General features: G+C 45.4%; 9 protein-coding genes across 9 annotated transcripts; 4 read left to right on the top strand and 5 right to left on the bottom strand.

Annotated features, from left to right (window-relative positions):
• Positions 1-48: 48 nt before the first annotated feature.
• Positions 49-3,538, top strand: N7537_011908 (RIC1 family protein; the record flags this gene model as incomplete). The annotated part of the gene is made up of 5 exons (XM_056902962.1): positions 49-372; positions 436-1,830; positions 1,887-2,136; positions 2,208-2,686; positions 2,738-3,538. 5 exons carry the CDS (start codon positions 49-51, stop codon positions 3,536-3,538), a joined length of 3,249 nt encoding a protein of 1,082 aa, XP_056748249.1.
• Positions 3,539-4,963: 1,425 nt separating this feature from the next.
• N7537_011907 (uncharacterized protein) lies at positions 4,964-5,929 on the bottom strand (the record flags this gene model as incomplete). The annotated part of the gene is made up of 1 exon (XM_056902961.1): positions 4,964-5,929. One exon carries the CDS (start codon positions 5,927-5,929, stop codon positions 4,964-4,966), a length of 966 nt encoding a protein of 321 aa, XP_056748248.1.
• A 721-nt stretch (positions 5,930-6,650) lies between these two features.
• On the bottom strand, positions 6,651-7,606 carry N7537_011906 (uncharacterized protein; the record flags this gene model as incomplete). The annotated part of the gene is made up of 2 exons (XM_056902960.1): positions 6,651-7,146; positions 7,455-7,606. 2 exons carry the CDS (start codon positions 7,604-7,606, stop codon positions 6,651-6,653), a joined length of 648 nt encoding a protein of 215 aa, XP_056748247.1.
• Positions 7,607-7,814: 208 nt separating this feature from the next.
• Positions 7,815-9,452, bottom strand: N7537_011905 (uncharacterized protein; the record flags this gene model as incomplete). Its single annotated transcript, XM_056902959.1, has 3 exons — positions 7,815-8,692; positions 8,748-8,974; positions 9,037-9,452. The coding sequence occupies 3 exons, from the start codon at positions 9,450-9,452 to the stop codon at positions 7,815-7,817; spliced, it is 1,521 nt and encodes a 506-aa protein (XP_056748246.1).
• An 817-nt stretch (positions 9,453-10,269) lies between these two features.
• On the top strand, positions 10,270-10,983 carry N7537_011904 (uncharacterized protein; the record flags this gene model as incomplete). Its single annotated transcript, XM_056902958.1, has 1 exon — positions 10,270-10,983. One exon carries the CDS (start codon positions 10,270-10,272, stop codon positions 10,981-10,983), a length of 714 nt encoding a protein of 237 aa, XP_056748245.1.
• Positions 10,984-12,366: 1,383 nt separating this feature from the next.
• On the bottom strand, positions 12,367-12,992 carry N7537_011903 (uncharacterized protein; the record flags this gene model as incomplete). Its single annotated transcript, XM_056902957.1, has 4 exons — positions 12,367-12,508; positions 12,557-12,656; positions 12,717-12,823; positions 12,883-12,992. The coding sequence occupies 4 exons, from the start codon at positions 12,990-12,992 to the stop codon at positions 12,367-12,369; spliced, it is 459 nt and encodes a 152-aa protein (XP_056748244.1).
• A 1,360-nt stretch (positions 12,993-14,352) lies between these two features.
• N7537_011902 (uncharacterized protein) lies at positions 14,353-14,598 on the top strand (the record flags this gene model as incomplete). Its single annotated transcript, XM_056902956.1, has 1 exon — positions 14,353-14,598. One exon carries the CDS (start codon positions 14,353-14,355, stop codon positions 14,596-14,598), a length of 246 nt encoding a protein of 81 aa, XP_056748243.1.
• A 2,464-nt stretch (positions 14,599-17,062) lies between these two features.
• N7537_011901 (uncharacterized protein) lies at positions 17,063-17,605 on the bottom strand (the record flags this gene model as incomplete). The annotated part of the gene is made up of 1 exon (XM_056902955.1): positions 17,063-17,605. The coding sequence occupies one exon, from the start codon at positions 17,603-17,605 to the stop codon at positions 17,063-17,065; it is 543 nt and encodes a 180-aa protein (XP_056748242.1).
• Positions 17,606-19,133: 1,528 nt separating this feature from the next.
• Positions 19,134-20,925, top strand: N7537_011900 (cytochrome P450; the record flags this gene model as incomplete). Its single annotated transcript, XM_056902954.1, has 4 exons — positions 19,134-20,042; positions 20,095-20,216; positions 20,281-20,579; positions 20,639-20,925. The coding sequence occupies 4 exons, from the start codon at positions 19,134-19,136 to the stop codon at positions 20,923-20,925; spliced, it is 1,617 nt and encodes a 538-aa protein (XP_056748241.1).
• Between the last annotated feature and the right edge of the window lie 1,244 nt (positions 20,926-22,169).

Raw genomic sequence — 22,169 nt, 5'->3', positions numbered from 1 at the left:
CCATGTGAGCTTCATTGTCCATCTTAACCCCTGAACCTGACCTGAGCCATGTACTGGCCTCATGGAGTTCCCAGGGTCTACGCGGTCAATGGACCCGATATTGCCTATGTCTCTTCTGATGAGGATCGCGAAATCCTCAACACCACTCCAACCAATGAGCGCAGTACGTTTGACGATATAGCGGAAGCAAGAGGGGAGGACGGTCAGCATGAGTCCGCAGACACCCAGGCCCATGAGTCGCAAAACAACTCGCCCACGGACACCGGCAAATCAGCATGGGGAAATGAATCTATCAAGGGAATCTGTGTATCTCGATCTGGTCAGATGTTTGCCACAATGTCAGAGTCATCAATTGCTCTTTGGCAGACTCGGGTATGTCGACAGCGACGTTATGGTTCATGGGAAGTCTGAGCTGGCGACTGACAATTCTGGCAGCCTACAGCGGTAGTTACGGCTATCTCTCGATCTCGATTCTCGTTAAAAACGTATGGCCCGAACGTTTCAATCCTTATGCACCCGGATTCCACGATTCTGGTTGTACACACCCTCAATGGGTACCTACTCACATACTCGGTGGCGCTGGACTCAAAAACTCAAGTTTACCAGCAGCGATTCGATCACTCTACACACCCACGTCGCCAACAATTGGCCCGATTTTCCGCAGTTGAAGAGGCCAATGTTGTTGGGGATATCAGCATTCGCTTCCGAATGGCCATCAAAATCGAGTCGGGAATCGTCAAGGCGCTGGCGCTAGATCAAGAACTTGTTGTCGCCACTGTGAAACCACCAGCTATACAATGCATTCGGTGGACGCCTGCGGCTGGAGGAGCACAAACCACATCTGAGCTATTGAGTCGCATACTAGGGATCTCGAAGAAGGTCTCGATCGTGGACATGGTTTACGATCGTGCGATGAATCTCCTCATCTGGATCACCAGCAGTGGCCAGGCATATGCTGTGCAACGAGATACGGGCTCACAGCAGGATCCTGAAGCAGCCAAGAAACTATTCCACGGACACTGCTTCCATAATCCAAAGGATGACAGCGAAAACGCCGTGAAGGTGACCGTAAATGCACGCTTCTCTCTGCTGACTGTGAGCTGTTCAAATGGTGAAGTCTTGGTTTACACCGCAAAAGATTACATGGGGAACATTCCACTTTCACAAAAGCTCCACTTACCAGCATCGCCCACAACCACCGGGGCTTTGACTTTTATGAGCTATTCCCCGGATGGATATTGTCTCTTTGCTGGATTCGAAAATGGTTGGACAACATGGAGTGTATTTGGGAAGCCTGGAGGAAACAGCTTTTCGGTGGACACCGCGTTGGCAACAGCCAATTCGGAAGATTGGTTAACTGGGGTGTCAGACGGGTGTTGGATTGGTCGCGGGTCGGATATCATTCTGTCTGGACAAAATGACCGTCGCTTGTGGGTTCTGGAGACAGCTCGCAGTGCTTTGACTGGTTGCTTTTCGTCTGCAAACTTGGCTAGAGGCCTGCTGCAGACCAGTACTGAGTTTATCCTCTACCGCGGTCACGATCTTCCAGATCTCATGACAATCTCAGGAAAGGATTCATTGTGGCATCATGCCCAGTATCCTCCAGCATATCTTCATTCCCAGTGGCCGATTCGATCTTGCGTCGTGTCTCAAGATGGACGGTATGTTGCAATTGCAGGCCGCCGTGGCCTTGCACATTACAGTGTCACCAGTGGCCGGTGGAAGGTATTCGAGGACTCAAAAGCCGAAAACTCCTTTGCTGTGCGAGGAGGCATGTGTTGGTACGGCCACATACTGATCGCAGCGGTAGAGAGTGACGGGTCATACGAGGTACGATATTTCTCCCACTTGCGTTGGTTCCATGCACGACTGACTTGGATTGAAAGATTCGTCTTTACTCGCGCGAATCTTCTCTCGGTAACAATTCGATCATGTTCATCGAATACCTCCCATCACCAGTTGTGTTCATTGGACCATCTGGGGAAGATTCTCTCTTGGTTTATACATACGACAACATTCTGTACCATTATATCATTAATTCGACACAGCATCGGATCACAATTGTCCCTGTTGGACAGATCGCTTTCAATGGGATTGTTCGGGCACCCTCTCTCGCGTTCGATCGATCAGTTGGGTGTTGCCAGAGGAGCAGATGCGTGAGCTAGCTTTCTTTCATGCGTGATCTGAACACATAATTGACAATAAAGCAGAAAACGGTGATCCATCTCAAGACGTGAAGGTCGCATCCGTCCTTCTTCTTGTGGACGGCAATTTGGTATTGCTGCAGCCCACAGTCTCAGATGCGGGGGACCTCAAATACGACATGCGCGTCATATCCCATGATGTCGAGTATTACATCTTGATGCGCGACCAGATTTCTTTCAACTTTTCCTCGCTGGTTGATGAATCCCTACCCGCAAGTCCTTCAGTTGATATGGCACTAGAGCCACCTCATAGGAGTCTCTCGCTCCGGGATTCTCTTTGGATGTTCCGGGGCCAAAACTTGCTAGCTTGGAACGATGTTCACGATGTTTTGCGGGAGGAGCTGGTGCCGGCACCACTCAACATCCCCCTGGACTTCTATCCACTGTCTGTCTTATTGAACAAAGGCATTGTGCTTGGCGTTGAATCTGAAATGATGCAACGACGCGATGTGACATTCACTGTTTTGAAATTCGCCATCCGAGTAAGTTACTTTCTCTATCGATAACATCTTGTACTGACCTGTGTGCCTCAGACACACCTTTTCTTACCATATTTCCTCCAATATGGCCTGACCAATATTGGGATACCTGCGGCTCTCGCTCTCTGTCGCCACTTTTCTCACTTGTCTTACTTCGCTCATGGATTGGAAATCTTACTTCACCACGTGCTGGATGACGAAGTGGATAATGAGAGCCGAGCAAATAAAAGCGAGGACCCACAAGCACGAGCAGAACCACTACTCCCAACCGTAATTGCTTTCCTCCAAGCCTCGCTTCCTCCCAGAGATTACCTTGAGATTGTTGTACAATGTACACGGAAAACAGAACTTCGATCGTGGCGCACACTCTTCACCTACCTACCCCCACCCAAGGATCTATTTGAGCAGGCCTTGAAACTTGACTCTCTCAAAACTGCAGTTGGATACCTCCTTGTACTGCAGGCATTTGAGGATGAGGAAGAAGGGCATGATGGCCGCATCGAAGAATACGTTGTTCGTTTGATTGCTCTCGCCTCCCAGAAGGGAGACTGGGAGCTGTGTGCTGAGCTCGCCCGCTTCCTTATTGCCCTGGATGCTTCAGGCGAGATGCTCCGGCGCGCAATTTCCCGGGTTGGTCTGCGATCCAACTCCCAGTCTTCCGTGAAAGGCACGTTTCCAGGCTCGACACCCCGATTCGGTCCTGCGGGGGTTCAAGGCCTTGGCTTGAACCTCCCAATCAGGTCGCCATCATGGGCGTCTCTTTCCCCGACATCGTCGCTTCCACCCCTTCCAAGCCGGCAAGATGGTGATGTGTCAGATGAAAATTCGTATTCAGTAGATGAGCAAGGTAGATAATTAATTGGAGTTTGTTGATAGTAAAAATTGGTGAAATAATAACTTTATAGTAATCTCCGCATACACCACCGCATGGTCCATACAAAAGCTATCCCGTAATTTGACAATTTGGAACTTCACTAACCCGAAGATCATCCATAGACTCAATCAAACCCCACCAAGTATCTCAAACCAGCCATTGCCGCTAGCGAGCAGGGGGTTTTCAATGTTTCTCATGAGTAGAACTCCTTTTAAAAGTTCGCTGCCACCAAGACACCTGGGGTTCTAATTCCAATGGGCAAGAAAAGCAATTTGCCAAGTGTATAGCGTAGGCCGGCTGAAATTCTTCCAGCATAGTTTCGAAATCGAACCTCATCTCCTTTTTTTGTTGACCTGGGAGCTCAAAACCTCGAAAGCTAAGACAGCACCCGCACTCTAGTGTAATGGCCTCTGCCTTTCTTCCTTTTAGATAGATGCCTCCGTTCACAGCATCCACATTCCCGGCTACAACATCCACCTCGATCGAAACAATCCTAAACCATTTCTTCGCGCATAAACCATTTAGAATCACGCCTTAAGGTATCAAGGGCGTTCTTGAACTTCTAGTGAAACCTATACTCTGCTTAATATAGGGCGTATTCCTTTCTTGGATATTGCGCTTAAGTCTCCTTAAGCTGTTTATTTGCGTTTTTAAATTGGGTCGTATCAGACTTTCCACTAGATTCGATAGCTATAGCCTTTTCTAAGGCTATAACCTTCTGGTATAGCCATTCCTCACGCTGGGTTAGTTCACGTAGAGCTTGCTCAGCAAGAAAGAACTCGGTCAGTTTCGACAGAAGGACGCAGTGTGACCCGTAATTCAGATAGTCTTTATCATCTCTGTCGAAGGTAAGGGTTGTAGGCGTAGGCCTATCGGAGAACCCCATCATCCTATCGTGTGTGGAAAGTCACCAAGGTTAGTATGAGCATAAGGTAAGATCGATTCTGGTCACGGGTGGTTTATACCTCTGTGATGGGAGAGACTAGGTATAAAATGAATCCTCAGTACAATGATATCAAAGCAGAAGGAACATGAGATGAGATGTAGAAAAGAAGTTCCAGTCCCTCTGCGGCTTCGTCACTAAGCCACCGCCTAAAATAAATTAGTAGACGTTTGTACATGGATGTATCTAATTATGACGTATAAGAATACCCAACGGTTTACGCCCTTCCTCGATTTGGAAATGGTGGAACTTGAGAAAATATTTGTGAAAATCATATAGTATCATTGTAAAAGAACTTTCTACTTGTGGACATCAACTCACTGCATAGAGTGACTTGCATTCGCTGAACACCGCTATGTCAAACCATCAATTTGACACTTACCAAGGGTCATCAGGGCAAAGGGGTATCTATTCACAGACACAAACGATGTGCATGAGACCCGTCTATACCTATGGAGTGGGATTAAAGAGTTCCAGATACAGGAATCGGCTCAATATCAAACCGTAGGTGTATATGATGTGCACGACCGAGAGTGTAAACTCTAGCAATACGATGCGTACCTCTCTCCCATGCACCAAGAACAAGGCATGCCGCTGACTTGCCTAGCTTCGTACCTAGGATCTCTCGATAGTCCTCAGTACCATACTCCCATACCTGACTCTCAATTCGATCAACACAGGGCCACTTCACGTCATGTCTGGGGTAGAGGATTTCTTGCATGTAGGGTAGGGTCTCCTCATTCTGAACATTAGTAAAATAAAGATATTTGAGGGTATCAATGGGGTGGTCAAACTTATATTGAGCGATAGCTATATTCGACCAATTCGGCCCAGTGTATCTGTAAATACATTCACCAATTATAACGCCTTCTGCGAAGGAATGTTGATACTCGCTTTCCCTTTTGTAGCCATCCTTGTCATAACCGTGGAGTATTAATCTTGTGAAACGGCACCTTTTGCCTTTTGTTGGGAACCCCAATTGTTCCAAATCCTCCTGGATGGGTCGGGGTGGGTTATCGAAATGGTTCTCTGGACAATTAAATCTCTTCTTCTTATTGCTGTTGTTGAATAGTTCGAACAGTGTATCTTCTGATTTTCCACATGGACATCCACCTCGAGTTGGGTCAGCAATCCATGCTTCGTATGCAGCTCCCTTTCGGTAATATTTGTCGACTTGTTCCTCCGACACCGCGGGTCTGTCATCATCACTTATACTGTTACGGGGCGTAGGGGGTATCTTTCCATCACTAGATACACTGTTGTCATCGGGAATGGGATAAGGGGGAGGGGATTCTGACGATTCTGCAGGTTCTGCGGGTTCTGCGGATTTAGAGGTCAGACGCCGCCGAATTGGGGAGCGAGGAGAGCTACAGTCATCCTCCTCGTTGAGTCCACGTTTGCGGAGCCCTGCTGATGGGTTATCTGCCATTTTTAGTCTGAGCTTTGTTTTGTCTTATGTTGTGTGGAAAAGAGCGGGAACTTTGGTTGTAGTCAATTGCGTCTTGTAATAGTTTTATCTGGAGTTAATACTTGTGACGAGGAAAGGAGAATCCCTATAATTATATAGTCCTGGTGAGTTGGCCGTCTTAATTAGCTGAATGGGGGCTATTAAAAGAAGGAGCAGACAAGTCCTCGACGGAAATAGGACACCCAAGAGCCAGAGCGAGCCATAAAGATACCAGAGAATGAGGCGATTTAGTACAAAGAGAGTAGAGACCCGCGACAAAGAGTACAGAAATACATCCACAAAGGGCTCGAGGGAATACGAAGCCAAACAAAAACTCCTTTGTTGGAACAATACTATTCTAAGTTATAGATCATATCATTCCTGAAGCCAGGGGTGAGATATAACAATACCTGCTATAATAATAGACGCAGTCTATCATTAATACTTTAGTATGATTCTTAATTGCCAAGTTTAGAACAAGAACCCTCTAGTTGTGAAAGCAAGGTATATATAGGAAGAATATATGAAGTGCAGTGCCACGATAGTAATTTGCTAACTTGAATGAAGACGGGGGTTAAATAGAGTGAAGGAGAGCGTGTCTTTCCAACCTTGTAACCCGACTAAATAAGAACCGGACTCAACAAATCACCTCAGTATCGTGTCCCATCATCTCAGGTACGAACCATAATCAAAATCTACGTATCTAAACTTTCGATTCCGGAGGAGTAATTCCTGCAGACCAACAGGTTGATCGAGAGCTGCCAGAAACAACCCGCAAAGTAGAAAGCTGCCTCCGGCGTACCCTCAAGGCCTCCAAGTCTCCCTCCAAGGAACAAATATTGACAGCCATCTGAGAAATACGAGCAAGAAGAGCACACTCAACCAAAGGAAGCGCGGCCGGGCTCGCAGCAAAGAGCTCATCTGCAAGCGGAGAGTGACATACCTCACTAACACCACTGGCAACCTCGGCTAGACTATCTTCTTCCACGCTATCTTGATTTTCCCCTTCTGTAACATCGACCTCTGGAGAGGAAGACACTTTAGGAGTCCCGGTGTGTGAGCTTTGTGGTGTAAGCTCAATTGAGAGTTCACTGGTTGCGGTGGAGGGGTCCTGGTGGTCATTAGTAACCCGAGGAAGAAGGTCAGCCTCGCTAACAACTTTGCACGTGGTAATACCCTCTTGACTCAAGGCAATATAACTAGAAGCCACCAGAGAGGGTCTCCGGACCGGAGTTCACGGCAAGATAACACATCATGATCCTAAATCAAGTGAGTATAAACCTGCTAGCATATGAAAAGGGAGAAAGAAATCACTAGTTCTTGAAAAGGGCAGTTTCAAAATGCGGATGAATCAGTGGGATATGAATCAAGCTCACCTGGAGTGGGAAGACTTCTTTATCTTCATCCGGTAAAGTGCTTTGTTTCAGACAAGGAACGAGGGACAATGGGATTTGTTCCACGACAGAAGCAGCAGAAAACGGAGAGAAAAACAGGTCCTGGTACTTACCAGTGATCATCTGCTTCAGATGACTGGATGTATTTCGGCTGTAGCCCGCGCGGGATGTTGTTGTCCACAGCCCGCGCGGGCTGATCGTAGCAAGTAATATGCGTGTATTCCTCGGCTGCTAATTTAGGCTGAAATCGTAAAGACCTGTCCATGCCTCACCGCATGGATGTCTTTTCGAGTCAACCTGTCGAGGTTAGAACATTCCCACATCTGTTAGTTATCCATAAAGCACGAATTCTCGCGAGGTTGCTATGTACAAAAACCACCGTTGTCCCTAAAGCAATCCTCGACCGATATCACACTTCCATCCTCCTCTGAATCTGGAACTTCCTTCGTGAGTGCGGTATCCACGTTCTCCAGTTAGTAAGACGGAACATGCACTGCGCGCAAACGTGTGAACATATCGCGACCGCGTGTACCTCCTTCTTGGCCACTGCCAGTCGCCCTCAAGTCGGTGAGGCCGGCCCCGAGGTCACGACCAAGCCAGCAGTCCGCCCACACAACGCTTGCGTCGAGATGCTTTCCGACTCGGCTCATCCGGGCCATATCATCAGTCAAGATAACAGCGCCCATTCCATTAGGATTGTCGTTGCACAGTCTGATGACTTCCTCCTCCCGATCAAATTGATAAACAGTCGCCACAGGTCCGAAGATTTCCCGTTCCACGGGACCATGGGTGCGAACGCCTCTCAGGATGGTTGGATGGATCCAGAAACCATCTTGTGGAACTTCAGCGGGAACATCGCCGGTCTCAAACTTGATATTGGCAGGTTGTTCACTAGCCTCCACGAGGTAAGATCGGATCTTGGCATAATACTCTGGAGAAATAACTGGACCAAGTCCTATGTGCACGCCGTAATTCAAATGGATGTATCGGATAAGCCGTGGCAGAAACACTTCGTAAACCGATCGGTGGACGTAGATACGAGAACCGCTGAGACAGAGTTGGCCACTATTCTCAAACACCGCGGAAGCTGCAGTAGCAGCTGCCACATCCATATTGGCATCGCCAAAGACAACAGTAGGGCAACTGCCTTTGATCTCGAGAAACAACTGCTTGTGAATGTCGGGGGCAGTCTTCTCTCGAATCTGAATGCCTGCCTTGACACCTCCAGTGAATGAAACCCCCTGAATAAGCGGCGAGCTAACAAGGGTCGAACCAGTGCCGGCTCCATCTCCGAGAACGATGTTCATAACACCAGGTGGTAGCTCTGCACGTCGAAGGACTTCGCTGAACACTTTCTTCAGGGTTAGTGTATTCACATATGTACATCAAATGAGATAATCACTTACAAAAAGCAGTGACGCTAGCCAATTCGCTGGGCTTGGCCACACCAGTGCAACCGAATGCAAGGCAGGGGGCAATCTTCGAGGCCAAAAGGTAAAGTGGCATGTTCCACGAAGTCACGATGGCGTAAATACCCACTGGCACTCGGTGCTCGTAGGTCAGAGTAGACGCTCCTAGGTCTTTGTTGAGATGCACCGCACTGTCGTTCTCAAGAATGTAGTTGGCGAAGTAGCTATCAAGAAGAAAAACGTTAGATCATCTCATATGTAGAATTAAAATGAACAATCGACGAACCGGAACTGTTCAATAGAACGCTCCACTTCGACCCGAGCCCGAAAGACAGGCTTGCCATGGTCGGAGTTTTCCCACAACACAAACAGTTCTTTCTTCTGCTCCATAATAGACGCAATGCGGAGGAGAATTTCGGACCGATACTCAGCTGTGGTGTGAGACCATGCTGGGAAAGCCCGAGATGCGACATTGACGGCGTATTCAACGACGTTTGCAGGACTCCGCGGAACCTTTGCAAGGAGTTTGCCCGAACGAGGGGCAAATGAGTCAATCCATTCCGAAGTGTGCTCGTAATCAAGAAAATGGTTCTCGATGAAGTTCTGTAGTTTAAGGGGTTCACGTGAAGGGCTTCTGAAGTAGCCCGAAACCCGTTTGGGGGTGTCGAGGTGCCACAAAGCAGAAAGGGTAGTGGGAGCCATGGTGCGATGAATGAAGAAAGAAAGAAAGAAAGAAAGAAAGAAAGTGAGGACTGCGCGGGATAACGCGCGTTTAAATAGTCCTATGTTTGCTATTGTTAGACCCTGAAGATCACGTCGACCTATTGTTTGTCCCTATTGTTTGTCGACTTTCCTGATCTGGAAGGTAAATTACCTGATTCGGTGGATTGTGATAGGATTAAGATCAGATGTGTCGAAAACGTACCTAGGTAATCCTCCTGACCTATGCAAAGTCTCAACGATTCCAGTGACCTGCGACAAGGAAACCCCGATGGACGAATAATAACGCTTGACTTCTTATGTCCTGTTTTTTATAGGCGCTCGTCGACTCATGGCGGGTTGCCCTGATCGACTTGTTATCATAAACCTGCACACGCGACCTTGAACACCATACACCCACTGTTCTGGTCGACACTGTTGTCAGACTCCTGTGGTTTCTCTACCCTCAATCCCATGGCAATATATTGGCGCCTAGCACTACCTCCTAATCTGTGATCTGATATAAACCCCCAGCAATGGCAAACCCTACGTTTGATTTCGAAGCCAGATTCTACCATTGCAGCGGGACTGTTTGCTTTGTCCATGACAAAGCTAAGGGTCTCCAGGTATAATATCTTCGTAATCTTTGATTCTTTGACCTTTTGAGTCTTTGACAGTTTATTCAATCCAATGTGCTCCATAATGCCATTGTGGGGGTTGCTTTGTTGTTTCACGTGGATATATCCGCTCAGTCGAGTATATAACTCTGGCTGAGGGCCCTGGTTGACTACTCCGATTGTGGAACGCACTATATCCTATAATGGCTTTTAAGTATCCCCAGTTCGAGCCATACGGGGATAAGCTAATCCGATGGATGGAAAATGCCACCGAACCCGGATGCCCAGTTCTCAGATCTACATTCACCACATGGACTCTGCCACAGCCTACCCTCTGGCATATCGAGCATGAAAGAGAATGGCTCTCACCAGAACAGATTGCCTGTATTGTTGGTGCTGGGCTGCCACTCGGACAACTAATTCCAAATGGCATGTATCCTACAGAATCCCCGTGTCTACGGCAGTCAATCATCAAGACCCGGGGTGGGGTCACTGGCTTGGTCGGGACCATTGGACCAGGCTTGCTTTTTATCTATTCTATTAGAAGACGCCCTGCATCGAACGATCCGCACGTGTCCGAGCTTGCCAAGATCGCCTATGAAACGCACTTTCCGTTGGAGAGTGTGAAGCATGTAATTGTTAACGAGGTACAGGAAAATAAAACTGAACCCTTTATCGAGGAAGATATATATCCCTCCCGTAAGGGACTTATCTATCCGTCTGCAGAGGCTCAAACTTGGGACTACGCTACACCGGAGTTTAAGGCTATCATGGGTACACCTATCGGTAAGGTTATCGGGTCCTTCATTCTGGGTGCGTTTGGCCAAGGGGTGAAACGGGTTTCCCGGATTGTTACTTTCCAAAGAGGCCTCGAGCTTCACAAACTGAATATTAGTTTTGATATTGAGGATGTTTGAGGTCTGCGCTGAACCTTTCTTTCTAAGGCTTGACTTGGATATGAGGGCTATCAACAAATTTGCCTACCTTCTTCGGTATAGAGTGTAATGGACCAAAGAGACTCTGTATTAAGTTTTATGTAAAAAATGTATCCAAGACTGAGAGTTGGACAGCCATTTATTTTTTTAGTAGTGTCTAAGGGGGTTGAATAAGATAACTCGCTACTAATAGATCTATAGAGATCTCGTTCTTTAAAGATTATACTAAACTAAGATCGATAGTCTCTAATAAGGTTAAGGGCTATATAATAGTTAGTAATAATTAGTACTAGCTATATACCTTTTAAAATATATATATTAGCTATCTTAGGAGCTTAATAGAGGCTAATTACCTTATAAGATTATTATTTTTAACCCTTACCGAATTAACTAGCTTAGCTAAGGACGATAAATTATACGTTTTAGTAGCTAGGGTTAGTAAATCTACGTTAATCAATATAGATCTTATATATCGACGTACCTATTATACCGGTAAGGCCTATATTCGACCTAAGAGTAGTCTAGGATACTATGTAATTTAGAGATAACCTTAATCTAGATTCTGTTTATCCGAACGTTAATCTACTTTAAAGACTAAAAGGATAATATTATTTATCTTATTTATAAAAAGTACCATTTTAGATAGATTAAGGTTTATATAGTATATAGCTAGATACTCTAGTATTATACGGCTTAGCTTATAGATCTAGGTAGATCGACGAGGTAGATAGGATAAAGGCTAGATTATTATTAGTTATCCTAGGACTAGATATTATTAACCTAAGGTTATATCGATTCATATACTAGGTTTAGTAATAATAACGTAACTAGTATTACTAGAGGATCAACAATGATCTCAAAGGTAACGCATAGTTATTGGGAAACCAAAGACGGTTTGGCCTAAGGAATACGGCAATCATAAACTCGGGTTTGAACTTGCAGCTTCTATGCCACCGTCGACCAATGGCAATGTCTAAGCCTACAATTCTCGTTTTCGAAAACCACATAACGCCGTACGAGAAGCTTCCATTCACATCCATTAGCTAAAAAGATTGCCCTTGCATTCACATTACAGAGTAGGGAAAAAACCCCCCCCGTTAGTAGACGGGGAAAAAGACCTCCACTAGGGCAGAAACGAGGCGAGAACGAAGAGATAAGGACTAGATATTGCCACCCGCTGGCCTCGACCAAAGCCCCCCCCCCGGTCTATTCTTCCTGTATCCATGGCTGTCAGGCAATTATGCTATTGAGATTAAAAATGAGCAGGTAGAAATAAAAGCACGGCAAGGCATGGCAGGGCTAAAGACCAATTGTGTGTTGTGAAGACATAGTTATGCAAAAACTGATTGGACTTACTCGAACAGTCTAGTCCTCCACTTTCTCAAGATGCCACCTCTGATTATCGACAGTCTCATCCCTCCCTGGGTAAATTATGATGGGTTGCCCTGGCTGCGCGATTCCTTCTTGAAGGTCAACTACTTTGTCATGGAACGCCACATTTTCGATCCTATATTCCAAGTAAGTTGAGGCAACTATTTAGTTTGCATTAACATACCTCCAAATACCACCTTCGTATTGGAATAACTTCCATCTCAGAATCGAGTTTTCTTTCGACTTGAGTCCAGAGCCGAATAACTGACCGTTACTGTTATTAGCTAGATACCGAATTAGCAGAATATTCGTAGACAATTGAGTTAAGGCGGGCTGAAGCATACCAAGAGGGGAAAGAACCTCGTTGTCTTGCGACTCATTGTCCAGAATCCATTGATCCTGCTCTTTACTCAGGTTCCATTTTTGCGCCGCGCTTGTTGGTTTCAGTTTTCTGCAGAGCTGTCAGCACAACAAATTGTCCAAGCATTTTCAAATTTAGACTTTTCGTACGCTAGTTGAACTCCACTCCACTTAGCTCCATCCTTGAGCTCCATATACATATCACCAGATGAACTAGGTTGAGCAGTGCGGAGTCTGTAGACGCCAGGGACCAACGACATATTGGGCTCGGTAAGAAAGTTTAATCTCAATCCTTGTAGCTGAAGGGAAAAATTGCTTAGAGAATTCACAGTAATGGACAGGTAGCACCGTTATTTAACTGTTTCGGTGGATACCAGCAGCTCTATTACCATTGCAGGTTCTCAGTATCATCGCATCATTGACGCTGACTTTGCCGTTATGTTGACGCAACTACAGCCTAATGTGTCGAGTAAAATCGAGAATGAACAGATGATTTATGACTTTTCTCACATCACGTCAGTACTATGACACCTGTAATTGCAGCTATATCCGGAATAAGAAAGCTTGTGTAACACTTTTCATGAGTTCATCACTCAGATATAACATATCTATTTCCTATAGAGCCCTATAATACCGCATCCAGAGTGTTCGGCCTCATCGGCTGTTAACTTTGCAATAACTGCGAAAAATGAAAGTACCATCACAAGTTATTAGTATCTTGAGACTTTTGACTTTCCTAGTGCAGATCGAGCAAGTGCCTTACACTGGCTCTTAGCCGTGGTTTGGACTCTGATGCCCATGATTCTCCCATGAGTATAGTGAAAAATATTAGCTCCACTGGTGATATCGTGAACGTAACATTAACGGTCATATTTGGCTGCTTCCGTATATGACACATCCCTCTTTTTTGACGCAAGATCTAGGCCTCCATGCTCTTGCCCATTTAAATTATAGGAGGTATTTATAATTTCGCGCCTACTGATAGCCCTGTCTGGGTACATACCTACGTATACTCACCGGTAGGAGAGTTCGGACGTGTCGATACTAGATATGGCCAAATTTCACGTAAATGTAGACTTTGAATGTACTGGTTGAACGCAAGAAATTGAACCAGTGATTTACATGAAATCAATATTCTTATATACCGTATCAGTCATTGTCATCGACCGAGATATGACTTCAGAGGTCGTCTGCTGCTTTGTCAGACGCTCTTCAACCCTTTACTCCAGGGCTGACGTCAGTAGTGTCGTAACGCTCGTCTTAAACGGATTTTCGACAGTAAATATCAGGAAAACGCACTTCACAAAGAGAACTGATAAGCAAGTGCATTGACATCCTCTTACACCTTCTCGAAAGGTAGTGGGAATTCTTGAATTCACATTTGACTTATTCGAAGTCTGCCACAATTTTCTGAATGGAACGGGGATAGTTGGTAGGCTGTTACTTGCCGAAACAAGGAATTAAGAAATGGACTTGTCTGATGGTACAAGCTGTGAGAGTATTCATAGTTATACTGCTATACGTTAATATTAATTTATGTATGCCACCCACCACAAATATAATAATCGCAGACGAGCGCGTCCGTACAATTCAGGCTCAGATTGGGTTCGTCTACGGAAAATGCGGGTTCAGCTCTTCTGGATGTTGTCCTGGCCGGGTGGCCGGAAGGTGGACCGTGCACCGTGGCCCACGGCGGCCCGGGTCGTGGTCGGTATCCATCTCCTGCAACGAGGCGTTGCGGGTGACATCACTCAAGATGTTTGCAGCATTATGGACCGGCCCGCCGCTCATTTGCGTGGAATAATGGGCTACTCTGAGGCCCCTTCCATGCCAAACGATTCAGATAATATGGGCCTGGCTCTCTAAATCCCCTTAAAACAGCTACCTCCTATAGCAGCAATCTTTGCGCATGTAGTCATGTCACGTGGTGTTGCTTCCTATAGCCTTGGCAGACAATTTGATCTCCAAACAGGGTTGGTTGCACCACCATTTTCTGGACTAAGGAGCCCTTTTGAATTGAGAAAAAAGAGAGGCAGATTGATATAGATAATAGACATAATTAACGTTAAGGGCGATACTAGATGAAACTACAGAACATACTTCTTAAGAAGGCCAGCTACCCATGTGATGATCCAGGAGTGATTTGAGTAATTTTATGTAACGAATGGGGTCGTTCGTACCCTTCTCCGCGTTCCTTACAACGATTTAGCACATTGCACTACTTTTTCTGTGATCCTAACATGAATGTCTGCTTAGACTGCAACAATGCCCATTAAAGTGGAGACATTTTTAGCGTCGCCAAGACATCCGTGGGCACTCTTGGCTTCCAAGAACCATTTATATACATAAAATGGCCTAATGGGGTAATTTTTACATTAATTTTGCATAATGATGGGCGATGGGCCTCCCATTTCAAAATGCCCACGGGCAATGTCGCAGTTTATGTCTGCTTGCTTCCCTCGACATTTTTCCTACTGTGCGGATAGGTCCTAGGAACGTCATCAAACCAAGTTTGATAGATGAATGCAACCTCCAGCTTCAACTCAGTTAAAGGATTTGTTGAATCCGGTCATCGTAAAGAACCACGCAGGCATAGTATGAGCTGGAGTACTGGGATGTCGAAATATGGTTATCGTACTCTCGCTGAGAGTGCCACTAAACCAAAATAGGCAACACAGTATGGTTATGGAATATGGCCCAAGTAAGGCATAGAGCTTGACAAGTCCCGCAGCACCGGCCGATTTTTAGTCCCGGCCCCGCAGCACTAAACAAATTCTGTGGTGCTGCGACCATACCTATTTAGGCTAGATAATTACCTAGATAGGAAGGTGGTCTTCATAATAATGCCAAGGCATCACTGAGACTAGCGCCTTGGTGCCTGCTTGGCGCCAAGGCGGGACCAAATCGGCGGGACTTGTCAAGCTCTACCGGTATAGATCTACTTCGGCGCTCTACCTAACCGGCCCTGTAATTTTTTTACAAAAAATATGCACCCCCGCAAGCGAGGGTCCGCCACCCATATAAAAGGGATCACCCAAATGAAAGATTACATATATATATTTAACTTCAACCTCTATTTTCTACAATATAATATAGTAAATTAGTTAATTGATTTATTCCCTATTTTTAATTAATTAATTTACTATATTATATTGTAGAAAATAGAGGTTGAAGTTAAATATATAAAAAAGAAGGCTTTCCTATATAGTAAAAACGAAAGGGAACTTTTATAGAGAGAGAGAGAGGGAGAGATCTATTTAAAAGGAGGAGGTTAGTCCTAAAGGGGGTATTAGGTCTAGTAGTTATATACTACGTTACGTGACCCTATATACCGTAGGACTTCTATAATTGCTATCCTCTATCGTCCCCTACTCTCTCTTTTCCCCTTAGTTATCATCAACTAATAGAATCCATTATTACTAGTTGTATCTCTATCATTATAGCCTGTCCTATCATCACTTTATCCAGCCATCTTGCTCCGACCTTTATGCTGAACCTCCGTTTAAATTCGATGTGTACGAGTAGAACGTACGAGCGGATATCAGAGCAATCCAGAAAAGGCCGATGAGATCACCGAGACTCCACCATAATCGGGATGTGGTCCCACTCAAAGAGGAGCTTGCATTTTCTTTAGAGCAGAGTTTTAGCGTGACTGTCGTATGTGATAGGCATATATAGATGGTAGCAGTTACGGCCAATGTAGAGCTACAGGTTGCCTTATCGGTCGAGAGGTTCCAGCTGCCACCCCAAGTATTGGAGTCTACTACGAACTCCACTAGCCCTTCGCCTTAGTATATAGAGCTGTACTACAACTTGTCGGGATAAGATAATAAGTTCGGGAGGATACATAATCAGCCAACCGCCCCTGCCGCGTCCAGCCTCGTCCACTGCTGCAAATAATTCTCGCCTAGGCGGAGAAGTTGATGAATATCTTGTTGTGGACCGGCGGGCGATGCCACACGCGTGCATCATTTCCTGCACTTCGATCGCGTGTCATTTCTTCAAGGTCCCGTCGATGCGATGCGAGGGTTAGCGCTGGCACCAAACACTAGATCAAGGAACCTCCTATGTCGGGAGCATGGCTCTACGGACACGACTAGGAAAGGTACGGAGAGAAAAGCTACGAGGCTCAAGCATTTGATGCTATCGCCCTTGGACTGTTACAGGGTTGATATAGACAAGAGAATAGGGCGAGCCGACCATTTTAGAGAGTGACTGGAGTTAGAACTGCATAACCGTTTGCATTGATCCGGCCACTTAATAGACATTTGTATACTAGACTACCTTCGGCACTCCATGATAGGTTGATCTTGGGACGGAGGAAATATGATCATGGCCTATCCCCGCGGTCATAATTCAAATACCCCGCTGGCTTCTCAAACTTCAACCACTTCTCCGGCACCTCAGACGTCTGTCCTGCTACCGATACCTCCTCGAGCCACTGACTAAATTCTCGATACTCCCTCTTTGTCGCGCCCGATTCCGGGCCCAAATCGAAAAACCTCCCATCTTCAGTTCCGAATCCGGATGGCAGCATATCAGCAGTAAGCAGATCATTCAGAATAGAAACGCCGCGACGAATCATAGCGTTCATAGTATCGGTGTAACGCTTCGTATAGTCGTCAATAGACTCGCCTTCTCGCCGTATAACATGATTGTGTAGTTCGCTTTGGAGGATAACGGAATCAGGATCGGCGCCCTCGGCGATAAGATGGTCGCGATCTTGGCGTGTCAAAGCTGCGTAGTCTACAGGAATCTCGTAGACCATAGGCTCGTCGTCCGAGTCGTGAGGAACCCCGTCGTCTCCATAGCCTTGAGCTGCTTCGGAGTGTATCACAGCCGAGCGTTGGTGGAGGATTTTTTGTTCGGACATCGTAGGTAGTGTGGTAGTTTCCTTCAGTTTCAAGTCATCCTAGTCTTTAGGGGTTTCCTGGGAGGAAACTAAGGATACTATGACAGCACAATAGTAGGTAACGGACAGTTCTGAGCACCTGGCCACCTGGGCATGGGTATGAGCTTAGTTACGTATGGCTTGGAGGAGGGCCGTGCCCGGCGCTCCAAAAGAGGGGGTGAGCAATAATATACAAATGGACAGCAAGAACTGTGGCGAAGTTTCGGCCCCACAAATCACCACTCAGCCTGATTATTTTATTTAATTAGAAAACTATTAATAGATGGAGTAAGGATTCTAATAATAATAGTTTTTTAAGAGAAAAAGCGGAAGTATCTTATGAAAAAACAACTTAGTCTTAACTATATAGCAATTGTGCTAAGCCCACCAACACCATCTAGTGAAAGCTTCATTTAAACCCCCTAAAATAAGAGATGAATGGAGGTATATAGGACGAAAAGCTTGATTTTCATATATGGAGAGAGAGAGCTTATAGTCCACCTGGAAAACTAGAGATGTATGCATTTGTATGGTGTGAAAAGCTTTATATTCTTGCAACGCTAGCAGAACCGGGCAGAGTACTTTGATTATTAGGGCATTTGTACGGGTACTTTAATTTTTCTGCGGTGCAAAAACGGGGCATTCAGGTGTCAACATCTTCCTAAAAGGGGGCTTGAACCCTGAGCGCTGTACGTCTGAGCACTTCCTCTCTCTTTCTCCTTTCTCCCCCCCCTCCACTTCGTGCCTATGGAATGCTACACAGTCTTTCTCTGATAGATATTTCCTTCTGTAGTCATCCCATAAGAAAATCGCATTGAAAATCTCATTAAGGCACCAGAAACCGAACCAAACGTTATAATAGTGGATTTCCGCGTGACCTAGTATATGTAACTACCTAAGTACGGTACTTCAGCTACCCCGTATGCTACATGATCACGTCTGTACCCTATTCCTTAATCATCATCACATGCGAACTTCGGGACGGAAGATCCTCCAAAACGTTTAGATTCGTGCTCCGCGGTTAGTCTTGCCTAGCCGCGAGGGGATCTCCCACTGGGCATGGATTGAGTCGCTTGTTCGAGGTTGGGTTGCAGTCATGACTCGACGTTGCCCAGCAGGTACCATCATTATAATAGCAGTAGTTCGACAGGCCACTGGTAGTCGTCAGCATAAAACATAATTACTTTTATATAAATATAAAAGGAAGATTAAGACTTTATAGGGAAGTAAGCGAGATATGGGTAGTAATTTTTTTTTTAAAAAAGGGAACAAGTCGACGTGTCATGTGCCAGCTCAGTTGTTAACCAATGCTGTCTTCAATAAGCGCTATTCAAGCCACCTACGGTTGGTGCTGACCCCTCTTCTGCAAGGAGGGATATCACAATAGGCCAGCTGAAAGTCCATAATATATGGACCGGTAACGAGCTTTCCCCATCAGAGAATAGTATACTGTTGCCCCTCACACTCTGATTTACTCTGTTTACGTTTGTGAAAAACTCCTAGGAGAGACATGATGGTTCCAGTAATACCCGCCATGGCTTGGGTGGCCGGTGTATTCTCCCATCTCGCATTTTTTCGTATCGGAGAACATCACCTATACGGCAGGCGCTACGCCTTAACTGCCGTTGGAAGTTTGATGTGTTCGATATTTCTACACAGTCAGTTCTCGGATAGGCTGATTTTGGAGTCTGTTATCTGGTCATCCTCACTTGCGGTGTGCTACCTGGCCGGGATTTACGCCAGCCTGATTGTCTACCGGTGTATATTCCACCCTCTTCGCAATATCCCGGGTCCTCTGGGATGCCGCATCTTTAGCTCTTGGTTTACAACATATTTAGCAAATCAGGATGCATTCCGCCAACTGGAAAATCTACATTCTAGATATGGGCCCTTCCTGCGAATCGGTTCGAACGACATATCAGTGGCTCATCCAAAAGCCGTGCAAGCTATCTACGGCCCTGGCTCAAAATGTCGGAAGGCACCTTGGTATGACTTGGGACACCCCATGGTCTCGCTGCAGAGCACTCGGGACAAATCCCTACACGACCAGAGACGTCGCATTTGGAGCGGGGCCTTTGGGGACAGGAATATGCGGGACTACGAAATGCGCACGGTGCGGTATCGAGCTCTCCTAGTGAAAGCCATTGACGAGTCTAAGAATCAACCACTTGACATGACCAAGTGGTTCAATCTATACACATTTGACGTGATGGGTGATCTCGCGTTTGGTGCTTCATTTGATATGCTCGAGACAAGCAAAGAACATGAGGCTCTCAGACTACTCAACTCGGGATTGACACCTTTGGCCTACATGCTTCCCGTGTGGTTCTTTCGGTTAATGACGGGGATTCCTGGAATCGCGCGGGACTGGTGGAAATTCATCAGTTACTGCACCTCGCAAATGGAAGAACGTATAAAGGTGAGTTAAATCAGCATGCAACTTCACCGAGTTTTCTCACAGTAGACCACAGATGAAGTCAAGTACTCCCGATATCATGAGCTGCCTCTTAAAACCTTTGAACAACAAAACTCCTACCGGACTTGACTATATGTTGCTCCAAGGAGTCTCCCAACTCATTGTTGTTGCAGGAAGGTGGGTGACTTGCCTTCACTGCACCATCGTAAGATATTCCATAATCTGATAAAGGAGACTCTAGTGATACCACATCTGCTACATTGATACATATATTCCGATTCTTGGTCGAGCACCCACAGCATGTCGATGTGCTCCGTACCGAATTTAAGAATTTGCCACGAATGGAACTTGGCGACTACCAGCCCTCAGATTTGGCCGAGCTGAAGCATCTGAATGGTGTTATTAACGAGGCACTTAGGCTCTACCCCCCGGTTCCATCGGCACTTCCCCGTGTAACCCCGCCAGAAGGTCTGATAATAGACGGAACATTTATTCCTGGAAACACAACCCTGTATTGTCCGCAATATGTCCTCGGTCGGAGTACGAAAAATTTGTTCTCTAATTTCAAGTTTATTTCGCTAACGTATACTCTTGACTAGATCCCGAGTGCTACCCCAAACCTAAAGAATTCATTCCCGAGAGATGGTATTCGCGTCCTGATTTGATGCAAGACGCGTCAGCCTTTGCGCCATTTTCTGCAGGGCCCTACGGCTGCATTGCCCGACCCTTGGCGTTATTGAATATTCGAGCAACAGTTGCCCGTATCCTTATTGACTATGATGTCAGTTTAGCCCCGGGGGTGAGCTTAAATGAGTTTGATCAGGGATTGAAGGAGCACTTTACTCTTGCACCTGCACCGTTGAGGCTATGTTTCAATAAACTATAGTTATAGGATTCCTGGAAGATATTACTGTGCATTTGAGTTGATTTCATACTCACGTTCACTAGGGTATAGTAGAGAAATGAAGAGAACTATAAATGAGCGATGAAATGGATACCTCAAGAGTCCGATTGTTTTATAAAGCCCGTGTGACCCAAGATATTTGCATAGGAGTGATAATATCACTTTCCCATTTTGTTTTCGTTCTTTTCTACGAAGGGCCAGAGCGGCCAAAGGTCAAATGCTTGATTTTGTAGGCCTGGTGCTTGAATATGCTTGAATTATGCCTTGTTTTACATATACTGGCAGAAATCAGAATAGTTACCTGAATTATAACATATGGCTTAATAAGCAAATTATTCACTCGTGGGCTTAGTTAGGTAGTTCATAAGAATGAAGCTATTCCTACCATATAAATCACCGTATGCGCCTATTTCTAGCTGTTGAAGCTATTGCGACCGACCAAATCTTTCCTGTCGAGATTTATATAAGGAGGCATTTTGCGCGGTTCGGGACGGTTTTTGATGTTGGGGAATCGAAGAAACTGATGATTTGTGAGATGGAAATAGCTTTAATTTTGAGGAATATAGAGATCTCAAAGTTTCTTACACAAAGTGTGCTTTTTTGCCGCCTTTGTATATACCTAAAAAGACAACTAAAAAGAACATCTAAAATGACTAGCCAAAAATATATCTGAACATATCATCTAAAAAGACATGACAAGGCCGTATCACCAGCCAACTAACGTATTTCACCCCGTAGCACACACACCCCATAGCTAGACACCCCAAAACACCATAGTAAATGCGATATTTTACAACCTTATATCTTAGCCATCACGTTACTATTTGATTTCATTATCATCTGATAGCTATCGATAAGACTTTTAAACATTATATATCAGTTCTAAGTAAATCGAAAAGCTATATTATCATAGTATTGAAAATTACGTCGCTTAAAGCTAGAAATATATATATCTCAATCATAAAGTCGTATAGATTTTCTAAAGTCCTTGAAGAGGCTAGATATCACCTAAAAAGCATTAAGCTATTACGAAATTTCTAGATAGAGTACCTTTGTTAAGATATCAAGTTGTAATTTATCGGATTTACTATGGTGTTTTGGGGTGTCCAGCTATGGGGTGAAATACGTTATTATGTATGGTATGTATAACTAGGAATAGCTACAACTTACAAGTATACGGTATAGAGCGGTGTCGAAAACAGTCCATAATTTAGGCATATCAAGGC

This window comes from Penicillium hordei, assembly GCF_028827395.1.
Source record: "Penicillium hordei strain IBT 12815 chromosome Unknown utg000006l_segment0_segment0, whole genome shotgun sequence".
NCBI lineage: Eukaryota > Fungi > Ascomycota > Eurotiomycetes > Eurotiales > Aspergillaceae > Penicillium > Penicillium hordei.
The sequence above is the reverse complement of the archived record's forward strand: the minus strand, read 5'-3'. Positions and strand labels throughout refer to the sequence as shown.